The sequence below is a fragment of the Bos javanicus genome, chromosome 16 (genome assembly GCF_032452875.1).
Source record: "Bos javanicus breed banteng chromosome 16, ARS-OSU_banteng_1.0, whole genome shotgun sequence".
NCBI lineage: Eukaryota > Metazoa > Chordata > Mammalia > Artiodactyla > Bovidae > Bos > Bos javanicus.
This window is the reverse complement of record NC_083883.1, coordinates 24,333,084-24,356,960: the sequence shown is the minus strand read 5'-3', so window position 1 is coordinate 24,356,960 and position 23,877 is coordinate 24,333,084. Positions and strand designations below refer to the sequence as shown.

The 23,877-nt window shown below is 39.2% G+C and overlaps 1 protein-coding gene and 1 non-coding gene across 3 annotated transcripts in view; both read left to right on the top strand.

Moving 5' to 3' along the window:
• Positions 1-23,877, top strand: part of RAB3GAP2 (RAB3 GTPase activating non-catalytic protein subunit 2) — a 103,775-nt gene that overhangs the window by 46,815 nt on the left and 33,083 nt on the right. The window contains exons 8-18 of one of the 2 annotated variants that reach the window (XM_061382227.1): positions 943-1,042; positions 3,551-3,649; positions 10,040-10,188; positions 11,541-11,620; positions 11,741-11,830; positions 13,434-13,573; positions 15,305-15,521; positions 16,070-16,213; positions 16,649-16,731; positions 17,087-17,151; positions 21,057-21,147. In XM_061382227.1, the coding sequence (XP_061238211.1) occupies positions 943-1,042; positions 3,551-3,649; positions 10,040-10,188; positions 11,541-11,620; positions 11,741-11,830; positions 13,434-13,573; positions 15,305-15,521; positions 16,070-16,213; positions 16,649-16,731; positions 17,087-17,151; positions 21,057-21,147 (1,258 nt within the window). The remainder of the gene's footprint in view (positions 1-942; positions 1,043-3,550; positions 3,650-10,039; positions 10,189-11,540; positions 11,621-11,740; positions 11,831-13,433; positions 13,574-15,304; positions 15,522-16,069; positions 16,214-16,648; positions 16,732-17,086; positions 17,152-21,056; positions 21,148-23,877) is intronic. The other variant, XM_061382229.1, reaches the window with a different exon arrangement.
• LOC133228289 (small nucleolar RNA SNORA36 family) lies at positions 6,342-6,473 on the top strand. The gene has a single exon (XR_009730152.1). It is a non-coding gene; the product is annotated as a small nucleolar RNA SNORA36 family (small nucleolar RNA).

The window sequence follows — 23,877 nt, the reverse complement described above, 5'->3', positions numbered from 1 at the left end:
ATTGAAATGAGACAAGGAAATGGAATTGATGTTTGAGACAGACTCAGGAGTAGCCTTTCAGAGCAACCACATTTGTGCCAAGACCTGAGTGATCTAAAGAAAGGCAGGCAGTGACTTGGGAGGTGAAGGTGCAATGACCTCTGTGTTCAGGGTGCAGGGGGAGAGGGGTGAGATGATGTTGGAGGGAGAGGCCCCATCTTGAAGCTTGGGTAGAGTTTAGGTTTTATTCTAAGTGCAGAAGGGAGCCAGTGGAGAGATTTAATCAGGGGAGTAGCTTGTTCTGCTGTGTCTCAGGAAGATCACTCCAGCTGTGGAGTGTGGATGGTAAAGAGGGAGACTGGAATCAGCAGACCAAACTAAAGTCCATCAGTAATAACTGAAATTTTGGCACATATGATGCAATATAGCATCGCCACAACAAAAATTGATTTGCTCACTTACTGAAATGGAAGAATATCATTGATATATTACTGAATAAGGAAAAACCTGTTATAGAATACTGTATATGGTATAGTCTTGTACAAAAGTGTGTGATTATGTATGACCCTATATACTGAAATACGTCTGGGATTTCAGGTGAGTTTTTCTCTTCTTTTTACTTTTATGTGTTGTTTGCATCCATGTAGTGACTAAATTTCACTTTTATGAAACTTGTACTTTTTGGGTTACTCCCTTTGTCTATCCTGAAAATATTCACCATGTACAAAGGCTCATATTTGAGAAGAATTTTAAGTCCTTGACCAAAAGGCATTCAAAAAAAAGTCTATTTGTTTTTTACTGTTCCTCTGCCTGCTATTGTCTTGTGTGTTGGGTGTTTGACGGTTGTTTAGTTACAGTATTCCTTTATTTTACATTAATCGTGATATTCAGCTAAAACAGAAACATAGATATGCTTATTTGGCAATAATGGAAATATTTTCTTCTTTCTTATTCCTTTAACAGAATGAAGAGTTGAGTATATTATATCCAGCTGCCATTGTGACTATTGATGGATTTAGCCTTTTTCAGTCTCTTCGTGCTTGTCGAAATCAGGTAGCAAAAGGTAATTTGGGGCAAGAAATAGCTAACTTGTGGTGATATTTGTCTTATTTAATTTAATCTACTTAGAAAAATATGTCTTCTAAATTAAAAAGGGCTTCTGAACTAGTTCTAAAGAGAAGGAAAAAAAAACAAACCCACTACTATAGAAATGAGAGTGTAGTAGATTGCTTCCCTGGCGGCTCAGATGGTAAAGAATCCACCTGCAGTGCAGGAGACCTGGGTTTGATCCCTGGGTTGGGAAGATCCCCTGGAGGAGAGCAAGGCAACCCACTCCAATGTTCTTGCCTGGAGAATCCCCATGGACAGAGGAGCCTGGTAGGCTACAGTCCATGAGGTTGCAGAGAGTTGAACATGACTGAGCGACTAAGCACAGTAGATTGCTTAATTAGTAAGATAAAGGAGAGGACTAGATCTTCAGCTCTCATGTTGCCAGCTGAATGGTTGGCTTTTTTTTTTTTTTTTTTTTTTTACTAATTCAGCAATATGTCTTGGCCAGTTAAGAGAGAAGTTCAGCACTGGGATAGAGAATTCAGTTGTGTCTCACTGAGGAACCAGATTTCTCACTAGATGAGTGCCACTTGGGCCAGCATACTAAAATCTTGTGATTCTGCCTTGCTTCCATTCTCTGGGGTGAAGAAAGCGGATTGTGTGCAGGGGGCGTTTTCCTCACACTAGGCAGGACTCAACAGGCAGGCAGCGTGAGCTGCTTTTAGCTAACTTGAAACACTTCTGAACAGAAAAAACTTAAGAGCCCTAAATATAATCTATGTAGGCAACTATGTCAGTTCCAGACTTTGGCATGAACCGTGCACTTTAACCTTCCCTACCCCTAGTTTAAACTCTGAGGCTATTTGAGGATATTGTGTTTCATTAAAAATCAAGATGTACTGTTATTTTCTGTTCCAATAAGAAGCAAAAATGCTGCCAGTAAGAGTCACGCCATCAGTTTTAAGATTCCAGTTTTAAAGATATTAAAATAAAAGTAAAAAAGCCCCAAGTCAGTGCAGATACCAGTGTTGGTGCTGACTTACCCCATTTTCTTCTGGTTTAGAATAAAGGAGCCTTCATGGCCCTAAAAAGAGCAAAGTTTAGCTTGTAAATGATTTAGCTCCCATAAAGCAGAGTTTAATTCAGATGTGCTATCCAGTTCATAAAGATTGTTCATAAATCCAGAACTAAACTGTAAGACACAGAAGAAGCAATTTCTTCCAGGGAGAGAATGCAGCATCTCACATTGCAATAGAACAGTTTTCACTGTTTTTTCAACAGGTGGATATATATGATCAGTATCTTCTTGGTTATGTGGTTCTTTAGTAGTACATGCTTTTCTCTAAAGTCAGAATTTGTTTGAATTTTTATACCTATTTTCATAATCTTTTAAATTATTTAAATTTAGTCCATGTAAAGTTTCAATGTCTTTTATTTTGGAGAAATTTCAAATAGTCACCATTAATATATATGTCATTTTCTATAGAAATTTCTATAAGAATTTTCTATAGGTTTCAGAATTTTGTAATTTTCTATGCATAAGAATTCTGCAGTAAAATAAACTAGAAATAGACAGTTATGCTTTAATTGGTATCATTAGACATTTCATTTTTACTACTTTTGAATTGCCATTTATTTTATTATGTATGAGATCATAAAGCCATTTTATCTCCTAGCAAGTAAGTAAGCCATTTACTGCCCTCTTACTATAAGTTGCTCTAAATATCTGATTACTTAGCTACAGATTGTTGTGACTTTTATTTCACAGTATAGGAAAACTCTCTCTGGTTGGCCTTACTTTCAAATCTGAAGTGCTTAGAGGATTACTGTTTTCCTTTGTCAGAGTACTTTTCTTCATCTTCCTGAATAAATGACAAGAATCCAGCTGTATTCTAATACATAGCCTGAGAATGTACTGACACATGGGGTCTTGTGCATGAACCTGTGGCCCCAGGTGTAACTGCTGCTTTTCTTTTCATTCCTCTCTCCCTAGGTGGAAATGCCATGGTTGATGATCAGCATTTCCTTCATTTTCTTGGCAGTGCTGTCGCTGTTAGCATATCTTTCTGTCAAGCCTGGTCTCAGTTATTTGCATCTGAGATCCTTCTGTTTTGTCATGTGTGCTTCTGCGGGGTGTACCATCAGGTTTCACTAAGACACTAGTTGCTGCTTCAGGGATTTTATTCACTGTCTTTCTCAAGAGGGAGAAATTGCATACTTGGCTTCAATTGCAGTTTGAATTCACCTTGATTTTTGATGGTAGTCTAGAGTTTTTAGTCGTGTTTTCTAATTCCTTAAGTGTTCCAGAATCTCTTATGTCAGCCAAGTTAGTCTTTTAATATATGTAATTTATGTATATTGTCTTCGTGTGAGTAAATCTCACTGTATGCATGGTTTATATTACTTTATTTTTAATTAGTTTAGAATAATAAGTCGTTATTATATTTTTAATGATTTTTGGTAAAACTTCATTTTCTCCATTATATTTAAGTTTGGTTTGTCTAATTTTTATCTTTGACAGCTGCAGCATCAGGCAATGAGAACATCCAGCCACCACCATTAGCGTATAAGAAATGGGGTCTACAAGATATTGACACAATTATTGATCATGCTAGTATTGGTAAGCCATTACTAGTTCCAGTTCTTTTGGAACTTCTTATACTTTTTAATAGAAGTATCTCATTTATTGGAAATGTAGATTTATTCTCAGGGCTTCCCTGATGGCTCAGTGGTTAAAAAAAAATCTACCTGCCAATGCAGGAGACATGGGTTTGGTCCCTGGATACTGGAAGATCCCCTGGAAAAGGAAATGGCAACCCACTCTAGTATTCTTGCCTGGGAAATCCCATGGACAGAGGAGTCTGGTGGGCTGCAGTCTGTGAGGTTGCAAAGAGTTGGTCACAACGTAGCAAATAACATTTATTCTCATGTGAAAAGAAAATCATTATCTTCAGTGAGACATTTGGAGGGTAGTTTAGACTTAGAGATGAAGTTAATGTCTTTAAGGAATGGTAGTGGTTTTAGTAATTATCCCCTTAGCATAAGCAGTACTGTACAGTTTTTTTGTTGTTTTGTTTTTATAAGATTGTTTTTTAATATGAGTCATTTTTAAAATCTTTTTTGAATTTGTTACAGTATTGCTTCTGTTTTATGTTTTGGTTTATTGGCCATGAGGCATGTTGGATCTTAGCTCCCTTGACCAGGGATCCAACTGCACCCCTTGCATTGGAAGGCAAAGTCTTAACCACTGGACCATCAGGGAAGTCCCTACTGTACAGTCTTGGATCACCCACTATTTGACTTAAGTTTTATACAGATGAGTTTGATTCATATAATTGCCAGATCAGTCTTCTAAAAATGTAACATTTAGATCAACAAAGTATAGAGCAAAGCGTATGTCTTCTTGTGACCTGTATTTGAAGGCTTGTTATGTTAGGTGTGAGGAATGCAGAGATGGAGAGACTTGGTTTCTGCTGTCAGGATGCATGTAGCTGGTTGGGAGAAACATGTGAAAACAATTACAGTATTACAGCATGTGACAGGGAGAAGGCAGTAGCACCCCACTCCGGTATTCTTGCCTGGAAAATCCCGTGGACAGAGGAGCCTGGTAGGCTGCAGTCCATGGGGTCGCTAATAGTTGGACACGACTGAGCGACTTCACTTTCACTTTTCACTTTCATGCATTGGGGAAGGAAATGGCAACCCACTCCAGTGTTCTTGCCTGGAGAATCCCAGGGACGGCGGAGCCTGTTGGGCTGCCGGTCTATGGGGTCGCACAGAGTCGGACACGACTGAAGCGACTTAGCAGCAGCAGCAGCATGTGACAGTTGTCAGAATCAGCAAGTGGACCTATTCCTCCGGGGTGGGGGCAGAGGAAAAGCCCAAGGGAATCAGGGAACTGGAGGTTGACCTCAATCTGAGATTGAAAGAATGAGTGGGATTTGGCCAGGAGGGCAAGCATCAGGGAGGCAGTTTATCGAACAAGGTTCACATGGCGGTGGAAATGCGTTGTGTGCAGGAGAAACTGACAACTGGCCCGAGTGAGGCCAGCCTGTGAGGAGCAGCCAGATTGTGAAGGCCTAGGATACTGTGCACAGGAAGTTTTATTTTTCTCATCACCATGTTGAGAGTCCTTAAAAGATTCTGAACAAGAAAATGGTACTATCACTTAGCCTGTTGGAAAAATCACTTGAATGGGTCAAGACGAGAAACTTAAGTGCAGTAAGAAAGCTATGATAATCTCAGTAAGAAGTGATGGGCTTCTGACCTAAGAGTAGAAATGGCGGTAGAGAAGAAGGAAATGTTATTTTTAAATATATTCCTATTTTTCTGTTTAATATTATATGCTTGTTAGAGTTTTCAAATAGCACATAAAAGATAAAGAAAAAATAAGATAACTGGATGAGGTTTTGCTGAGAAACTACTTATACAGTCGTAGTATAGGAGAACCACACTGAATTGGATAGTCCAGTGTCTCAGGGCTCATTAGCAGTGCAACTGTTAGCTCCTCCTAGGCCTAAATTCTACTCATTCGAGATAATGAGTAGAATCAGCAGCTTAAGAGCAGGGTGGTTTTTGGCCAATGGTCCCAAGGAAATACGTATCCTGACTTCATTTTCTTTTCTGTCTTTGACCTCCTGGTGGGGCTTCCCATTGTCTGAATCCAGCTCAGAGTCTGGGTTCATAACATGCACACACTGGGAGGGAGAGAAGGAAGGAGTGTGAATCCAGAGGGGTGAACTGAAGATACCTGACACAGAGCGCCTTTGTGTGTTGTTGCATTTCTTGTATGGAATACAGATAGACCTTGTTTTATTGCACTTTGCTTTATTGCACTTCGAAGATACTACATTTTTCACAGATTGTAGGTTTGTGGCAGCCCTTTGTCAAGCAAATCTCTGGGTGCTATTTTTCCAAAAGCATTTACTCACTTCATGTTTCTATGTCATATTTTGGTAATTCTTGAAATATTTCAAACTCCTCTACCAGCGACAAGATTAGGCGTCACTGAAGGCTGAGATGATGGTTAGCAATTTTTAGCAATGAAGTATTTTTAAATTAAGGTATGTTCATTGTTTTTTAAGACACCATACCATTGTACTCTTAACAGGCTACAGTATAGTATAAACATATTTTTATTTGCACTGGGAAACCGAAATATTCATTTACTCACTTGGCTGCGATACTTTCTTTTGATGGTCTGGAATTGAACCTGCGATATTTCCAAGGTCTGCCTATAATCTGTAATAAGCACACTGTTGGTAGACATTCCATTTATCTTTACTTTTTATGAACACAAAAATGTTGCAAAACTCCAAAGTGTTGAGTTCAGTTCAAGGTGACTTCCTTGTTCTGTTAATTAAACTTTGGAACATTGAAACAGGCTAGGAGAAATGATTGGATAGAAAATTTTATTCTATTCATTTATCTCCCAGCCTACAAAATGGAAAAATAAAAAAGAGGGGGCATGCCATGAGCTTTATTCCATGTACATCTTTATGTAAAGGTCTGATTAACTCATTCAACAAAGAAATGAATGAATACCTGTTGTGTCCCAGACACTAGTTTTGGTGCTAGAAATACAAGGCAGACAGGACCGCTGCCCTGATGAAGCTTAGATTCTTGTGATGGGGAGACAAAAGAGAAACAATTAAACCAAATGAATAAATACGGTAATAACAAAATGTTAGTGAGCATCATGAAAATAAGCAGAGGTTATGACAGAAGTAAAGGAAGGAGGGGACTAGGTACACAGGTGAGCAAAGGCCTCTCCTGAGACACGAAGGATGGGAAGCAGCCACTGTGTGAACGTAGGATATGCATTCTGGGAGAGAAAGCAGCAGAGACAGAGGCCTGGTCTAGAGGGGAGAGGGGATGGCATGCAGTCAAAACCTGAAGGAGAATGAAATGAGAGCAAGGAGACCAGCAAAGAGTTTGTTGGAACAAGAGAGAATGAGGATTTTGTCTCAGGAGGAGGCAGTGGTGCTAGAGAGTAAACAGATTGGAGATGTAGTTGGCACTTGCTAAGGGATGGATATTAGAAAAGAGAGAAAGGGAAGAATCAGAGATTTCTTAGTTTTTAAGTGTGAGCAACTGGGTGAATGTTCGGGCTGTGGCAGAAAAGAGGATAGGAGAAGGAAGCGGGAGGAGTGAACGAGTGGAGAGTTATGGTTTTTACAGGTTAACTTCTGATGCAGACTTCCAAATGGAGATGCCAGGTAGACAGATACATGAGTCTAAAGGTCAGGGAAGAGGTCCAGATTATCAGTATAAATTTGGGAGGGAATGGTTAACTGTGGAATGCGTTACAGAATTCAAGAAAGGAGATTTGACAACGTTCATTGATTCTTAGAAGTTTAAGTGGAATGGTGAGAATGAAAGCTGCATCGGAGTACATTTAAGAATAAATATTTATTTCCACCCCCTATTTTCAAAGCTCTGAAACACAAGAACAAGAAATCAGCTCACAGCATCTCCATTTTGACTCCAGTCCTGACTTCACTAAACTTCTTACTCATTTTCCAGCTCCTGGTGAACGCTTCCCCCGGGGTATCCGAACTTAACATATCCCAAACCTAATTCTTGACTTCTCCCATCAAACTTGGTCCTCCTCTGTGCTTCTCTCTTGTTGTCTCCTCTTGCTTGCACCACAAGCTTTTGAGTCATCCTTGATTCTCTTTTTTTCCTCACCGGTCCTCATCCAGTCCACCTTTGTCTCAGCTGCCCTCACGGTAAATCTGGATCTGACCACGTCTCCTCTCCGTCATTGTTGGCATGGTAGGCCACACCACCGTTGCCTTTTGCCTGAGCTACTGAGGAAGTGAAAATCCTAACTGGTCTTTCTGCTGCCTTTCTTCTTGTCCTAAAATGTCTTTACCCAGTAGCAGCTAACATGATCCTGGTAGAATGTGATTCATATTTTTGCCACTTCTCTGCTCACAACCTTCCAGCAGCTTCCCATCTTCTTCCTCATAAAACCCAAAGGCCTTGAATCTCCTGCAGAACTGCCCCTTTCTCACCCCTGTGTTCCCCCGCGCTGATCTACTTTCGCTCCTCCGCTACACCAAGCGTCCTCCCACTTTGGAGCCTTTGCAGTTGTCCCTTCTGCCTGGAGTTTTACCCAGCTAGTCACATGGCTCTCTCCCTCACTTCAAACAGGTGTCTGTTCAAATGCCATTTTATCAAAGTGACCTTCTTTAGCCAGTATACAGGCCTCGAGGATTATCTAGTGACTTTAACCTTACGGAAGTTTACATTAAGAACTGTAAGGTGTTTCACAGTGTGGAAAGGCCTCAGATGTTCAGGGAAAACCCTAAAAGACAAGGTAGTAACAAATTCAGAAGGAAAAAAAAATGTACATTTAAGGCAATGTAATTACAGTAGGCAGCTCGTCTCAGCAGTAATGCTTAGAGTTCTTTATAGTGAGAAGGGTGAATGTGAATTTAATTTAAAATTTGAGATATGGTTATATTGGAAGAATATGGAGAGAAAAAGAAGGACTGTAAGTTATATTTTCATTTATCTTCAATCAGTGAAAAATAATGCTAAAATTGGTGACTCAAAAAACAAAATCACACACCTATAGTGTGTAGAGTACGAAGAGAAAGCATTTTGAAACTTAAAATTTCAATTTATATGTGATACCATTCAGCCTTTGATTTTGTGCTGGTACAGTCAGCATATTTAATCATGTCATAAAAACACTTTGTATATTGAATCATGAATTCATTCATAAACACAGAACAGGCATTCTAATCTTTCAGAATAGGTCAACTTTTGTAAGGATTAAAATTTGATGACTTTAAATCCTAAATCCAGTAAGACGTTTACTTATGAACACCTGAAAAGCAGTTCCTTTCCCAGGACTCTCTTTCAGGAGCAATGCATTCAAAATAGAGGCAGTACATACATAGGAAAATGAGAATAACTCCTGTTCCATTCTGCAGTATGTTTGTGTTCAGAACTGGCTGTCTTTATGTACCAGGAGCATCTGAGCTGGAAGACATCACCCGAGACGAAATCTAGCAGCAGATCTTTACTTTCTAGATCTCTAAGCTCACTTGCCCCCTCCTCTCTCTCCCGCCAAGGTGAATTTAAATGATGTTGGCTTTTCCTCTACTGCTCCTCAGCATTGTCTACATTTACTCTTAGCTCCATGGGGAGATCAGCAGTAACTCTTCATTATGGAAGGCTGGGGATTTCTGGACTAAAAAGCAGATGTTTGAAAGGGTTTGTTTTCACTTTGGGAGAGGATATGGGAGCAGAGGTGCTCTACTGCCTTTCTGGTGTGGATGTGAGGCAGCACTGCCTCTGTGGAATGCCGTGTCACAGCACTTAATAAAATTGTTTACAAATGTAGATCCCCTTTTGAGCCTGCTCTTCTGTTGATGAGGACTTGCCATACAGATGAGCTTATATATAGGTATGCAAAGATCTGTCAAGGTCATATATCGCAGCATTATTTGTAGTGGTAAAAGTGAGAACCAATTCAGATGTCCATCAGAAGGTCGGATCAATTATGGCATGACCACACAGTGGAATACTCTGAGTGACTGCCAAGAATGAGGCATGTCTCCTTGATATTTTATTAAATTTAAAAAAACAGGGCACACATCAGTTGATTTGGTGTGCTGTCATTTATGTACCTACATTTCTGGAAAGCAATGTAAGAAAATATTTCAGTTGTTACCTCAAAAAAGTAAACTTATACCTGGAGATATTGGTAGATTCTATACTTCTTGTACCATTTGAAGTTTTTATCTGTCTAAAAAATTAATGCTTAAATTGTTTTATACATTTTATAGCTTAGAGGAATTGTAGATGGCAGTTTTAATATCTTATGGATGTTTTATGGCATTGATCTTATAGCTTTGAAAAATGACTTTTATCTATTAAATGACACTCAGCAGTTAGCATTTTAGAATGGAGTTCTAATAAAAATCTAGTAATCTAAAATGACAGTGTCATTTCAGTGCATTAAAATTACATATTGTTGCTGTTTTGTCATTAGGTATTATGACTCTGTCCCCTTTTGATCAAATGAAGACTGCCTCCAATATCGGTGGATATAATGCAGCAATTAAAAACAGCCCACCAGCCATGTCTCAGTATATCACTGTAGGGTCCAGTCCATTTACAGGCTTCTTCTATGCTTTAGAGGTAAGTGTTTCATCATTGATTTTGATTTTCAATGTATATACAAATTGGATATGGTAATAGCCTTAAAAAGATTAAGCAGTTTACATTTGTAAGTTTCAGTATAAGCTGAAATTAGTCTCAACTCACTTTCTTCTAAATTCTTTAGATTAACTGAAAATGTACTAAAGTCAATGTAAAATAAGCAGCCTTCTTTGTTTCTGATGCCCCGAATTCTTAGTTGAGTTGTTTTAAAATATTGGTGCAGTTAGTCAGAAGCTTAGAGTTGTTAGTGATGTTGGCCCATGAGGGAGTTGAGTAAATGAGGAATTGTAAAGATAGAATGAGCTGCCAACTATAGCTGATGAAGTGGTGAAACTGCTCCCTAAAATTGGGGAGATTTAGGTATTAGACTTGGCAGCTCTGATTTCTAACATAAAAAGCGCCCTTCTCAGAATTGTCCAAACAGTCTTTTTAACTTTAACAAAAATATATTTTTAAAAAATAGGTGGGGGGGGGATAAATTAGGAGTTTGGGATGAATAGATATACACTCCAGTAAATAAAATAGGTAACCAACAAGGATTTACTATATAGCACAGGGAGCTATATTCAGTATCTTGTAATAATCAGTAATGGAAAAGAATCTGAAATGTATGTGTGTATATAAAACCGAATCACTTTGCTGTATACCTGAAACTAACACAACATTGTAAACCAGCTATACTTAAATTTAAAATAAGTTTTGTACAATATGAAGTATTTCTAAATAAAAACTGACTGAAAAAAATATTTTAAAAAGAGGGAAAAGAGCTAGTTCGGTATGAATGAGAAATCAATAGCCCTGTTAGAATAAGGCCATTTCAATGTCCTAGTTTTGGAGAAGGCAATGGCACCCCACTCCAGTACTCTTGCCTGGAAAATCCCATGGATGGAGGAGCCTGGTAGACTGCAGTCCATGGGGTCGCTAGGGGTTGGACACGACTGTATAGCTTTCAAGTAGACAACCTGAGTGACTTCACTTTCACTTTTCACTTTCATGCATTGGGGAAGGAAATGGCAACCCACTCCAGTGTTCTTGCCTGGAGAATCCCAGGGATGGGGGAGCCTGGTGGGCTGCCGTCTCTGGAGTCGCACAGAGTCAGACACGATTGAAGCGACTTAGCAGCAGCAGCAGCAATGTCCTAGTTTAGATTTTTTAATTGACTACAATTTAAAGAGGGAAATCATGAAGATTATAAACTATTAGTGATTTTACTTTTCAACTGTAGAGTTAAAACTTCTGATTATATTTCTACCCCCTACCTTTTTAAAGTGCATCTCATTTAGAAAGTGTATTTTGTTTATTTGTCATCTTTCAAATGTTCTGTTTTTCAGGGAAGCACGCAACCACTATTATCTCACGTTGCACTTGCAGTGGCAAGTAAACTCACTTCCGCTTTATTTAATGCTGCCAGGTAATGACATCAGTTTAAATAATCTAATTTTCATCTCACTTAGTTTTAACTTGTATTTGGATGGTCTGCACATTAAAACACTGGAATCCGTGGTTTTAGTCTAAATGCTCTTTCTTTCAGTGGTTGGCTTGGTTGGAAGAGCAAGCATGAAGAAGAAGCTTTCCAGAAGCAAAAACCCAAGGTGGAACCAGCTACCCCATTAGCTGTAAGGCAAGTCTGTCGTGTTCCTCTTGCATTTTAGTATTTTTAGAAATGGACTGTTAAATGTATGGTCTTTCCATGTGCTTAGCTGATTTATTGATTTCTTGAGTCTTTGGAGCTCCTATAAGTCATTAATGTGAGACTAATGTTTTCTACCAGAATGTAAACTTCATGAGAAGAGTGGTTCCTATCTGTTTTAATGACACTTGTCTCCCCATCATGTAATAGATGGCTTATTTTGTGTGTGTGTGTGTTGGGTGTGTGCTTACAACACTGTACACTTAGATGTACAGTAGAAATATTGGGTTTTTGATAGCTATTGAACTTCTTTCAGTAAAAAGTTCAGTTTACTGATAAGCTGTAGAACCTTAAAAAGGACATAGTGATTTCTTAAAAAAAAAAAAGTAAAAATGGGATCACATATATTCAGGCATTATGCTTGAATAATGCTGGCTTATGCTTCCTTGTTTGTTCCAGCAGTACTGGGGGATATTTAGTGGATTTGTCAGGTTTTGCAGGGAGAGGGCATGGGTGTTGCTTGATTCTGTTTTTATATCCTTTTTTATTACTCAATATAAAGTACCACCATGAAGGGAAATAAAAACCTCTCCCTTTTTTTAGATGTTCTTCAACTGAAGAGATATAGCTAATTATCTACTGGGGCTTCCCTGGTGGCTCAGAGGTTAAAGCGTCTGCCCGCAATGCGGGAGACCTGGGTTCAATCCCTGGGTCGGGAAGATCCCCTGGAGAAGGAAATGGCAACCCACTCCAGTATTCTTGCCTGGAGAATCCCATGGACGGAGGAGCCTGGTGGGCTACAGTCCACTGGGTCGAAAAGAGTCGGACACGACTGAGCAACTTCACGTCACTTCAAAATGTATTGAAGATTATCTTCTAGAGTTTTTTCCATCTAACATATCACATCCCCAGTCACCCAAGTATGAAGAAATAAGGCAAATGGCCTTATGCACTGCATGGATGTAACAAAGTTTCTGAGTACTTTGTCTCAGGAAGTTTTTTCAAAATGAGCTATTCTGGTTCTTTCTCAGTACTTCCTTACTTTTATTTTACCCACAGTTCTAATAGGATTGATTATAGACCAAGAACAGTATACAGATAACTATTTAGAAGAAGGAAAGTTCTTGCTTCAGGCAGTTACACTGATATCAGCAGGATATGCTATCTAGAGAAGAAGAAAGAGAAAAGATTAGAAATAAGAAAATATAGACAAAGATGTGAGTGTAGGAGCAAAGTATTCTAAAATTAATTGGTTGTCAGGGTAGTTTCATATGACATATTGCTTAATCAAGGAAAGATATAGTTGTACTTGATACTCTGAAAAAATAAGGTTGTGGGTATTCTGTATCAAATATCTCTGAGATAAAACTTAGGTATTATTATATAATAGAAGAAAGTTCCTTATGTATTTTGTATTATAAAATGTCTGTTGTGATTAGTTAATAAATTTAACTATTAATCCATACAAAATTCATATTTCTTTATATTAATGTAAAATCAGATTCAGTCTGTTTTGTTGCTGTATTTCATTATTCTTTTATTTATTTCTAGATTGAACTTTGATTTCTGCTTTCTTTTTTCTTTTAAATATCAGATTTGGGCTTCCAGATTCTAGACGCCATGGTGAAAGTATATGTCTGTCTCCATGTAACACACTGGCAGCAGTAACAGATGATTTTGGCAGAGTTATTTTGTTGGATGTAGCTAGAGGAATTGCAATACGCATGTGGAAAGGTACTTCTTACAAAAATCCAGGACAAAAGTTAGTTAGCTTTTTACCCCAGTAGCTGAACAGTGCTATCCTTCTTCAGCTTCTCATTGATAACAGTGTTTAATTCTTTATGCTTGCTTGCTTTCTTTTTTTAATCATGAACTCAGATCATATCAACAACATTTGACCCATAGTCCAACTGACACATCCTTTAAGTTTGACCAACACATAGGTACTTAAAAACTCTTCTTTATGTCCTTCTTTTCAGTTCTCACATTGTCAGTTCCTGAATTCAGTTTCTTGCCCCTGCAAGGTTCATTCCAGTTTGCAGGGCCGTGCTTGAATCAAATCTTTCCAAAACTAGAATGCTGGGTTTTTCAGATTCAAGATGGCAAAACCTAGCAAGATTCATTTTTTAAAAATTTGAGTTCCATATCCATATGCCTGGGTCAGTTCATTTAAGTGTCTTGGTAACATTGTCTGTTAGAAGTTACATTTAGTGACAAGCACAGAGCTATGTACAGGATCAGTATGATATCACATGACATCCTCAGGAACTCAGTCTTATTCCATGTAGCTTCCCCATGAAGTTTATATCATGGTCTAAATGGCTGCTGAAGCTCCAGCCATCTTACATGCATCCCAGGAAGGAAGAAGGGGACAGAAAGACTACCACCTTAGTCTACTTTGAAGTTATTTTCAGAAATCTTGCCAAGCTTTTTCTGCAATACATTATTTAGGACTTAGTCGCATAGCAAACCTAACTATAAGGGAGACTTAAAAATATATTGGCACATTTTCAACCTGAATAAAATAAATCTTTTTGACGAAGGAGGAGAGGAGAATTCATTGTTTGTAATCATCTTTAATATTAACATGTCAGCAGAGACTGTTAGTTGGAAACCACAATTTTGATGCAATCTGGTCTGTTTTTAGCATTGTGAGGAATAATGGATTTGAGGGCATTAAATTTAAACTCTGGATCTGACTGAGGCCACTTTTACCTTCTTGCCAAAGAATTCTTGCAGTGTTTACTTGCCACATGTTTAAATGTCTTTAGAAATAGGTTTCAAGGTAGCAGATACATCATTTCTCCCTGACATGGTGCTTGTTTTCTGAAATAACTTCAAGGGTATGTTCTCAGCAAGACTTTTCCAGAATATATACCAGTTGGTCCAGATCCACTCTGGTGACGCTATGACTGCCGTGTGGCCTGTCTTCTGCAGCTGGCGCACTCTGTCCTTTTCCTCCCCGTTACTGGGAAGAGAGGGAATAGAAAGGCATGTCAGCTGCATTTTCCTTCTCACAGGCCGGCGTTGCTTCCTGTTGCTCTGCAGCCCATGTCCTCCCTCTGTCTGTGTGCCACCAAGGGACCTGAATTGCAGGAAACCAGTTTGATCTTCTATTTTAATTGGATTTTTACTTTAAATCTGAACCTTAAAATCTCTCCAGAATTTTTTAAAGAGAGGGAGGAAGGGATGGAAATCAGGGAACCTTCCGTGATAACTGATTTCTTCTTAAAAAAGAAAGTGATCAGAACCAACTGTAGCAAACTGACATTTTAATGAGACTTGGCAATTTAGGATTTGTCATAATTATAATTTTTTCTGTTTAATATATTTCATAATAAAAGAGAATATACGTTTATTGCTTTTCTTGAGCCCCCCTGACTAAAACATTACGGAGTGCTTCAGAAGGCTCTGCTAAACCTAGATTCCATATCTAAGTGGCTTTCCTTTTCCTCTGTCTCTAAGGGTATCGAGATGCACAGACTGGTTGGATCCAGATTGTAGAGGACCTCCACGAAAGAGTGCCAGAAAAGGGAGACTTTTCCCCATTTGGAAGTCCTCAGGGTCCAAGTCGAGTGGCTCAGTTCCTTGTGATCTATGCACCACGAAGGGGCATTTTAGAAGTGTGGAGTACACAGCAGGGCCCTCGAGTTGGCGCTTTCAACGTGGGAAAGTACTGCAGGTAAGCCGCAAACCCTAGCCTTTTCCTGGCTGCAAAAAGAAATGCTTTTGTTCAAGTAAAGCTTCTGTTTAAAGCTACTTAATTAGATTGCAAGTTGGTTGAGAATTAAAATGTCCTTTATTGTGGTTTTTCCCCATGAGTGGCTGCTATGTAATTATGGATTAAGTGTTTAATAACAAAGGAATCTGACTGAGGAGGCCGTGATACACTACTGAATTAAAGTCAGCTTTGGTGCCCCACTTGTCCCCATCCCTTCTTACACTGTGGAGGCTGGAAAGGAAAGATTCTTTCCGATTCCCCTGGTGATGATACGAAGTCATGTGAGTGCTTTGTTTGCCACTGCGACATCAGCCTGGTTATGTGATTTTCTAGCACATTTTAACAAGGTAGAACCCTGGCAGTTAGGTTCTATTTTACTTTTTTAAAAATATTTATTTGGCTGCCTTGGGGCTTTGTTGTGGCACCCTGGATCTTCATTGCATCATGTGGATCTTTTGTTGCAGCATATAAACTCCGTGGCTTACCATATTGGTTTGTGATTTCCTCAGGCTTCTGTATCCTGGCTATAAAATAATGGGCTTAAATAACATTACTAGTCAGAGTTGGCAGCCCCAGACTTACCAGATCTGCCTGGTTGATCCAGTGTCTGGAAGTGTGAAAACAGTCAGTGTTCCTTTCCACTTAGCATTGAGGTAAGTTGTATCGCGTGCCAGCTTATTAATGTCCCTCTACTGACTTTTCCCAGTCCTTTTTTTTTTATATATATATATATTAAACTTTTAATTTTGTACTGTAGTATGGCCGATTAATACTGTTGTGATAGTTTCAGGTAGACAGCAAAGGGACTCAGCCATACATATACATGTATCCATTCTTCCCCAAATTCCACTCCCATCCAGACTGCCACACAACACTGAACAGAGTTCCCTATGCTATACAGTAGGTTCTTGTTGGTTGTTCATTTTAAATATAGCTTTGTTTTGTAGCTATTGTTTTATTTCTCTCTAGACTGATCCCTTTAAAGTTAAATAGGAAGCGTAGAAAAGGAAAAGAAATTTGGATGTATCAGAATTAGAAGGAAGACAGCTTCACTTTCTTTAAGAACTTGTTGTATTTTTTTGTTTAAGCGATAAGAAGAGTGAACGAGCCAAGGACATGCACTTAGTGAAGAAACTGGGAACCTTGCTGAAAGCAAAATGTCCCAATCTTGGTAGGTGTCCTTTAATAAAAATGAAGGATACTGTCATGGCATTTTTAAAGTTAATAGAATATTCTAAATGGAGCAAGCAAAACACTTTAGTGCATTTATAAGCTGTTGCAACTCCTTTGTGGAATGAGATGAGGTACAAGTAATCATGTATAGCTTTTATTGGAATTATTCTGAAGGATGAAGCATGCCATCGAGGGATTATTAAAATTTGTAACAATAAAACAGTAATTTCCAAGAGGACTCAGAAATCCTTCAGACTGACTGATAGTGCAAATACATGTGTTTTTCTTTTAGAATAAAGTTTACCTGTCGTAAAAGTGAACCAAAATTTTATTTTGGTTAATTTTCTTTCTAGATTTGATTGAAACAGAAATAAAGGAATTAATTCTTGATATTAAATACCCTGCAACCAAAAAACAAGTAAGTGTATAAAATAAAAGATCTTTCCTGCCAAGTGACTGTTATATTCCCTTCTTAATAAAATCTGTATTTTCCTATTTCCTTCCAAAAACATGACAGGCCAAAATCCTCTTTCTGTGTTTTTATGCATGTTCATCCTTTTTTTACATCCCCATGCAAAAGTTTCTCTTCTCTTTTGTCTTTCTTCTTTTTTGATTAAGTAATACTACCATACATGGAAGTATGTGTGTTTTATATACAGGAGAACCCATACATAGTATATATTCAAATTAAGTAATAATAATAAGACAAAGCTGTGTATGACCACCCCCCTTAGGAAACAGGATGTTACCAGGAACTCTGAAGAGCCCTCCCTGCATGTCCCTCCTCCTCCCATCCCTTCTCCCATTCCTACAGTAACCAGTGTTTAGAATTTTGTGTTCCTCTTTTGCTTTTCTTTGTAGTTACAGCATTTCTGTATGACTCCTTTAAAACATAGTGATGCATTTTCCACTTTTTTGAACTTGAAGTGAATCGAGTCCTACTCTGTCTTCTTTGTGACCTACTCCATTCTCTTACCATTGTGTTTCTGGAAGTTGTCTGCATTGCTGCCTGCAGCTAACTCGTGTAATGTATGAATTCCACTCTGTGACTGTCATTTATTTATTCACTGTCTGTGGACATTTACGTTCTCAGTTTTTTGCTGTTACCAACAATAAGAGTATGATTATCCTTGTACAATGTTTCCTGGCACACAAATGTAAGAGTTTCTCTTGAGTTTATACCTTAGAGTGGAATCTCTAGGGTATGAGCTTCTGGCTGGTTGTTGATAAATTACTTCTCAAAATACTTGTACTAATTTACATTCACACTGATACTGTAGAAGAGGCCCTGTTGCTTCTTAGCTTCTCATGGAATAATCAAGACTTGTTGCCTTTTCCAGGCTCCTGGTTGTAATATGGTAGCTCGTTACGTTACTGCCACTCCTCTTACCCAAATCCCTGCCGTTGCTGCTTGGGTTCTGACATGGCTCGTTGGTCCTCAGGGATCCCTCTGAACCCTGCTTTTAATCAGAACAGAGGGCTAATGACTGCAGTCTCACTCAGATTCCCCGGGGGTGTTGATTCCAGGACCCCCTGTGAATACCTAAATCTGAAGGTGCTCAAGTCCCTTTATAAAACTGTGTGAAGTGACAGTGGCTCAGTTGTGTCCAACTCTTTGTGACCCCGTGGACTATACAGTCCGTGGAATTCTCCAGGCCAGAATACTGGAGTGGGTAGCCTTTCCCTTCTCCAGGGCATCTTCCCACCCCAGGGATCGAACCCAGGCCTCCCACATTGCAGGTGGCTTCTTTATCAGCTGAGCCACAAGGGAAGCCCAAGAATACTGGAGTGGATAGCCTATCCCTCCTTCACAGAATCTTCCCGACCCAGGAATTGAACTGGGGTCTCTTGCATTGCAGGCGGATTCTTTACCAACTGAGCTATCAAGGAAGCCCCATAAAATTGTGTAGTATTTGCATATAACCTACACACATCCTCTTGTATACTTTAAATCCTCTCTAGATTACTTGTAATGCCTAACACAGTGTAAGTGCTATGTAAACAGTTGTAAATACAGCGTAAGTGCTGTGTAAATAGTTTCAAGTATGGGGCAAATTCACAGTTGCTTTTAGGAACTTTGTGGGATTTTTTTCTTTCTGAGTATTTTCAGTCCATGGTTGGTTGAATCCGTAAATGAGGACCCATGGATACAGAGGGCTGATTACACTTGTTTTCTGATTATTTCATGTGTATTAGTCCTAGCTCCCCAGCTTTTTCCTCTTTATATCTTTTAAGCTCCTTCAAATAGGACCTTACCAAATGCGTCATTTTCATAATACACAGCATCTGAATAGTAGGATGATTTAGTGAATACTGGTTTCTTTCTATCCCTCTTATTCTGTTATGGCACTCATTTTCTAAAAACACTATCATTTTATTGTAAAACTGACAGGTTTCTGACTTTTAATTGTGTTTTCCACTCCACTGACAGTACTAATAGGTTCTCATTTTCCTTGGGGCAGAGTTTCCATTATTAAATGTGATTCTTTTGACAGAGTGAGCATATGGAGAGCAGTTTAGGGCTTCAGTCTTAGAAAGGGAGGGTCAGAACCCACAAAATTTTTCTCATTTTAATACCATCTTTTTTACATCATAGAACAATAAAATCAGGAAACTTTAGAACAGTACAAACTGTTTCCTTAATTTTTTTAATACTGCTGAAGTTCGTATGAAGCTATGAATTTTATAAAAAATACTAAACAACCTAATAGTTAAATTTGTGTATTGTTTTACAACAGTTAAGGGAGGAAAGAAACCAGTTTAGACTTTGAAGACTGAATAATATTAGTAAGGCAGTGAGCTGCTAACTTGTGTGATAGTAGACACACAGAGGCAGATGACATTTTCCTAGGTATTTGCCTTTTTCGATCACTTTCTGTCTTTTTATTTAATATTTTATTCATTTATTTGGCTACTTTGGGTCTTAGTTGCAGCACGTAGGATGTTCGTTTCAGCATTTGGGATCTTTTGTTGTGGTGCACAGCCTCTCTAGTTTGGCACACAGGCTCTTGTGCTCAGACTTAGTTGCCTGGCAGCTGTTCTTTGTAAGTAAGTAAGTGAAGTCGCTCAGTTGTGTCCAACTCTTTGTGGCCCCATGGACTGTAGCCCACCAGACTTCTTTGTCCATGGGGTTCTCTAGGCAAGAATACTAGAGTGGGTTGCCATTCCCTTCTCCAGGGGATCTTCCCAACCCAGGGATTGAACCCGGGTCTCCCGCATTGCAGGCAGCCGTTCTTTGACTAGGGCTCAAACCTGTGTTCCCTGCATTAAAAGGCGGATTCTAACCAGTGGACCACCAGGGAAGTCCCTGGGTCACTTTCTTTATATCCTCCATGCATTTGCCTCATGCTAGGCCGGCCCAACCTCCAGAGCTGCCCTCTCTCTGCACCTGTTTCTCCCCAACAGACACACAGAGTTGTTGTTGGATGAAGTCTGTTATTTGTTATTTGTCTCATGCCACATTCATAGCGTACCTTTTATACTGTTTAATCTCATAATTCAAAATTCAGTTTAACATGCTGATATGAAAGGACAAGTGTGAACTTTAAGTGCTGTGTGTAACCCACTAGTGATTCTGATGGTTGCTCTTTTAGGAGTGAAGTAATGATGAAGATTCTTAAATATCTACCAGTAGGCAGAAGGAGAGTAGGCGTGGAGAGGTGGGAAATATATTCATCTAGATTGGCCTGTGGATAGAGCCAGCCATGCTTAAGCACAGTAACATAGCAGTAATTAAGTTGTCAGCTTTTATTATTGGCATGACAATGGCAATGTCTGCTTTTCATTTATGCATATATACTAAACTCTTACTGGTGAATAACTTTGTCTCTGCTCAGCCATCCTGTTGAACCTCAGTTGCTTTCCAAGTTGTTTCATTCTCAGTCTGGACTTCTTGTCATGGTACCATATTTGGCATGACATGAAATTGATTACATATTACTTATGATGCAACTTAAGCTCTTGGATGATTAATACATCTTAAAATGGAGTTTCCCTTTGAAACTTGGGGCAGTGAAACTATGGGCATAAATGTAAAATTGAAAAACCAAGATCTTTGCCTTGTACGAAAATTGTTCCTTATCTTTCTTGTAGGCAGCTTCCCTGGTGGCTTAGACGGTAAAAGCATCTGCCTGTAACGTGGGAGACCCGGGTTCAATTTCTGGGTTGGGAAGATACTCTGGAGAAGGAAATGGCAACCTGCTCCAGTACTCTTGCGTGGAAAATCCCATGGACAAAGGAGCCTGGTAGGCTACAGTCCATGGGGTCTCAAAGAGTCAGACATGACTGAGCGACTTCACTTTCTTTTTTCTCTTTTTCTTCTAGGCATTGGAAAGCATATTGGCAAGCGAACGTTTACCATTTTCCTGCCTTAAAAACATCACTCAGACATTAATGGACACTTTAAAAAACCAAGGTAATAGGGTTTGTTTATGGTCTCACCTCAAATTCTGTAACTCTGACCATAGGAAGTATTAACTGTTTATGATGCCCTTCTGTTACCTTGATGTGGTAATATGTATAAGAAACAATGTATAAGAAAGAAGAAAACTTATTTCATACCTTTGTCATTGGGGACTTTTAAAATTCCCTGTTCAGTGTATGCTACTGATCTTTCTCTGAGTATGTTGACTCTCTTTCTTACTGTAAATATTTTTCGTTTGAATCCATCTATTATGAGGAAAGATAGAATGATGGGAAGTGAGTATTGTGATAATAGTTGTAAAGCGTTTTGAAAGCCATTGGCATGTGGGGACAAGATAGCTGGTGGTAAGCAAAAAAACAACCAGGCTGTCTTGCTGCCATTATATTTTAACTCTCAGTAATGTTGTTTTGACCATGATAATGATTTTTTTTCTAAATTCTATGCTTTGATTAATGTTTTGTCAGTGTATGGAATCCATATTTTTTCATCCACTTCCCTCATGAATGGAACTAGGGCTTCCAGAATCACAGACTATGATTACATGACCAGTTCTGATTGTTTTTTACTGTTCAGAATATATTTGTCTGGAAAAGAATTACATCTGTAACTGTGGGGTTGTAACTCCATATTCTATCCAGCCGAGCTAGAAAAATTTATTCTGAATTCCTAACATCAGTTAAAAATGTAGTATGTGGTATACTGACTTCATCTAGTTGTGATTTTTTGCTTGCTTATTGTGTGAATTATATCTTTATTGAATTTGTTACAATACTGTTTCTGTGTTATGTTTTGGGTTTTTTTGGCCACAAGGCACATGGGATCTTAGCTCCTTGACCAAAAATCACACCCTCAACGCCTATGTTGGAAGGGAGAGTCCCAACCCCTAAACTGCCAGGAGGCTTCATATTTAAGCCAGCCTAGAGTGGCTTATGGAGAAGGAAATGGCAACCTACTCCAGTGTTCTTGCCTGGAGAATCCCAGGGACGGGGGAGCCTGGTGGGCTGCCGTCTCTGGGGTCACCCAGAGTCGGACACGACTGAAGTGACTTAGCAGCAGCAGCAGCAGAGTGGCTTAATAGATAAAGCATAATATGCTGTTCCAGGGGACTTACCTGGTGGTACAGTGGTTCAGACTCTACTTCCACCGCAGGGGGCACTGGTTCAGTTCTCTGGTGGAGGAACTGAGATGCCACATGCTGCATGGTATGACCAAAAATTAAACAGATAAATAAATATTAATGCTGTTGCAGGACAGTAAGCATCCTGGTTTTGAAATTTTTTTCTTAACACATGTAAAATTGATTTTTGGCAAATAGAAAACTCCCTTAGTGCATACAACATGTTAGAAATACCTCTTTTAAAAAGTATCAGATCAGATCAGTTGCTCAGTCATGTGCGACTCTTTGCGACCCCATGAACCCCAGCACGCCAGGCCTCCCTGTCCATCACCAACTCCCAGAGTTCACTCAGACTCAACGTCCATCTAGTTGGTGATGCCATCCAGCCATCTCATCGTCTGTCGTCCCCTTCTCCTCCTGCCCCCAATCCCTCCCAGCATCAGTCTTTTCCAATGAGTCAACTCTTCACATGAGGTGGCCAAAGTACTGGAGTTTCAGCTTTAGCATCATTCCTTCCAAAGAAATCCCAGGGCTCATCTCCTTCAGAATGGACTGGTTGGATCTCCTTGCAGTCCAAGGGACTCTCAAGAGTCTTCTCCAACACCACAGTTCAAAAGCATCAATTCTTCGGTGCTCAGCCTTCTTCACAGTCCACCTCTCACATCCATACATGACCACAGGAAAAACCATAGCCTTGACTAGACGAACCTTTGTTGACAAAGTAATGTCTCTGCTTTTGAATATGCTATCTAGGTTGGTCATAACTTTCCTTCCAAGGAGTAAGCGTCTTTTAATTTCATGGCTGCAGTCACCATCTGCAGTGATTTTGGAGCCCCAGAAAAATAAAGTCTGACACTGTTTCCACTGTTTCGCCATCTATTTCCCATGAAGTAATGGGACCGGATGCCATGATCTTCGTTTTCTGAATGTTGAGCTTTAAGCCAACTTTTTCACTCTCCACTTTCACTTTCATCAAGAGGCTTTTGAGTTCCTCCTCACTTTCTACCATAAGGATGGTGTCATCTGCATATCTGAGGTTATTGATATTTCTCCCGACAATCTTGATTCCAGCTTGTGTTTCTTCCAGTCCAGCGTTTCTCATGATGTACTCTGCATATAAGTTAAATAAACAGGGTGACAATATACAGCCTTGACGAACTCCTTTTCCTATTTGGAACCAGTCTGTTGTTCCCATGTCCAGTTCTAACTGTTGCTTCCTGACCTGCATACAAATTTCTCAAGAGGCAGATCAGGTGTATAGTACACTTCTAAAATCTCCCTATCCCCCTAAGGATTTTTTTAAAACGTCAAAAAAATTATTAAAATTTACCTTGCACTGGGCTAGGAGTAAACCAAACACCATTGTCGGAGTTCTGTAACATCACTAGCTTCAAGTTCTACCCACCAATGAGAGTCCTAAAAATGACAAATATTGAGTATGCTACATTTTATTTTGGCTGTGAGAACATAGACAATCTTCCATGTTATTGTATCCCATAACAGAGTCTTGCAGTTTACAGTGTCTGCCTTTATCATACAGGAATGTATTATGCAGAGAGTGGGTATTTTTCCAGCGATAATCTCAACAAGAAACCTGACTGATG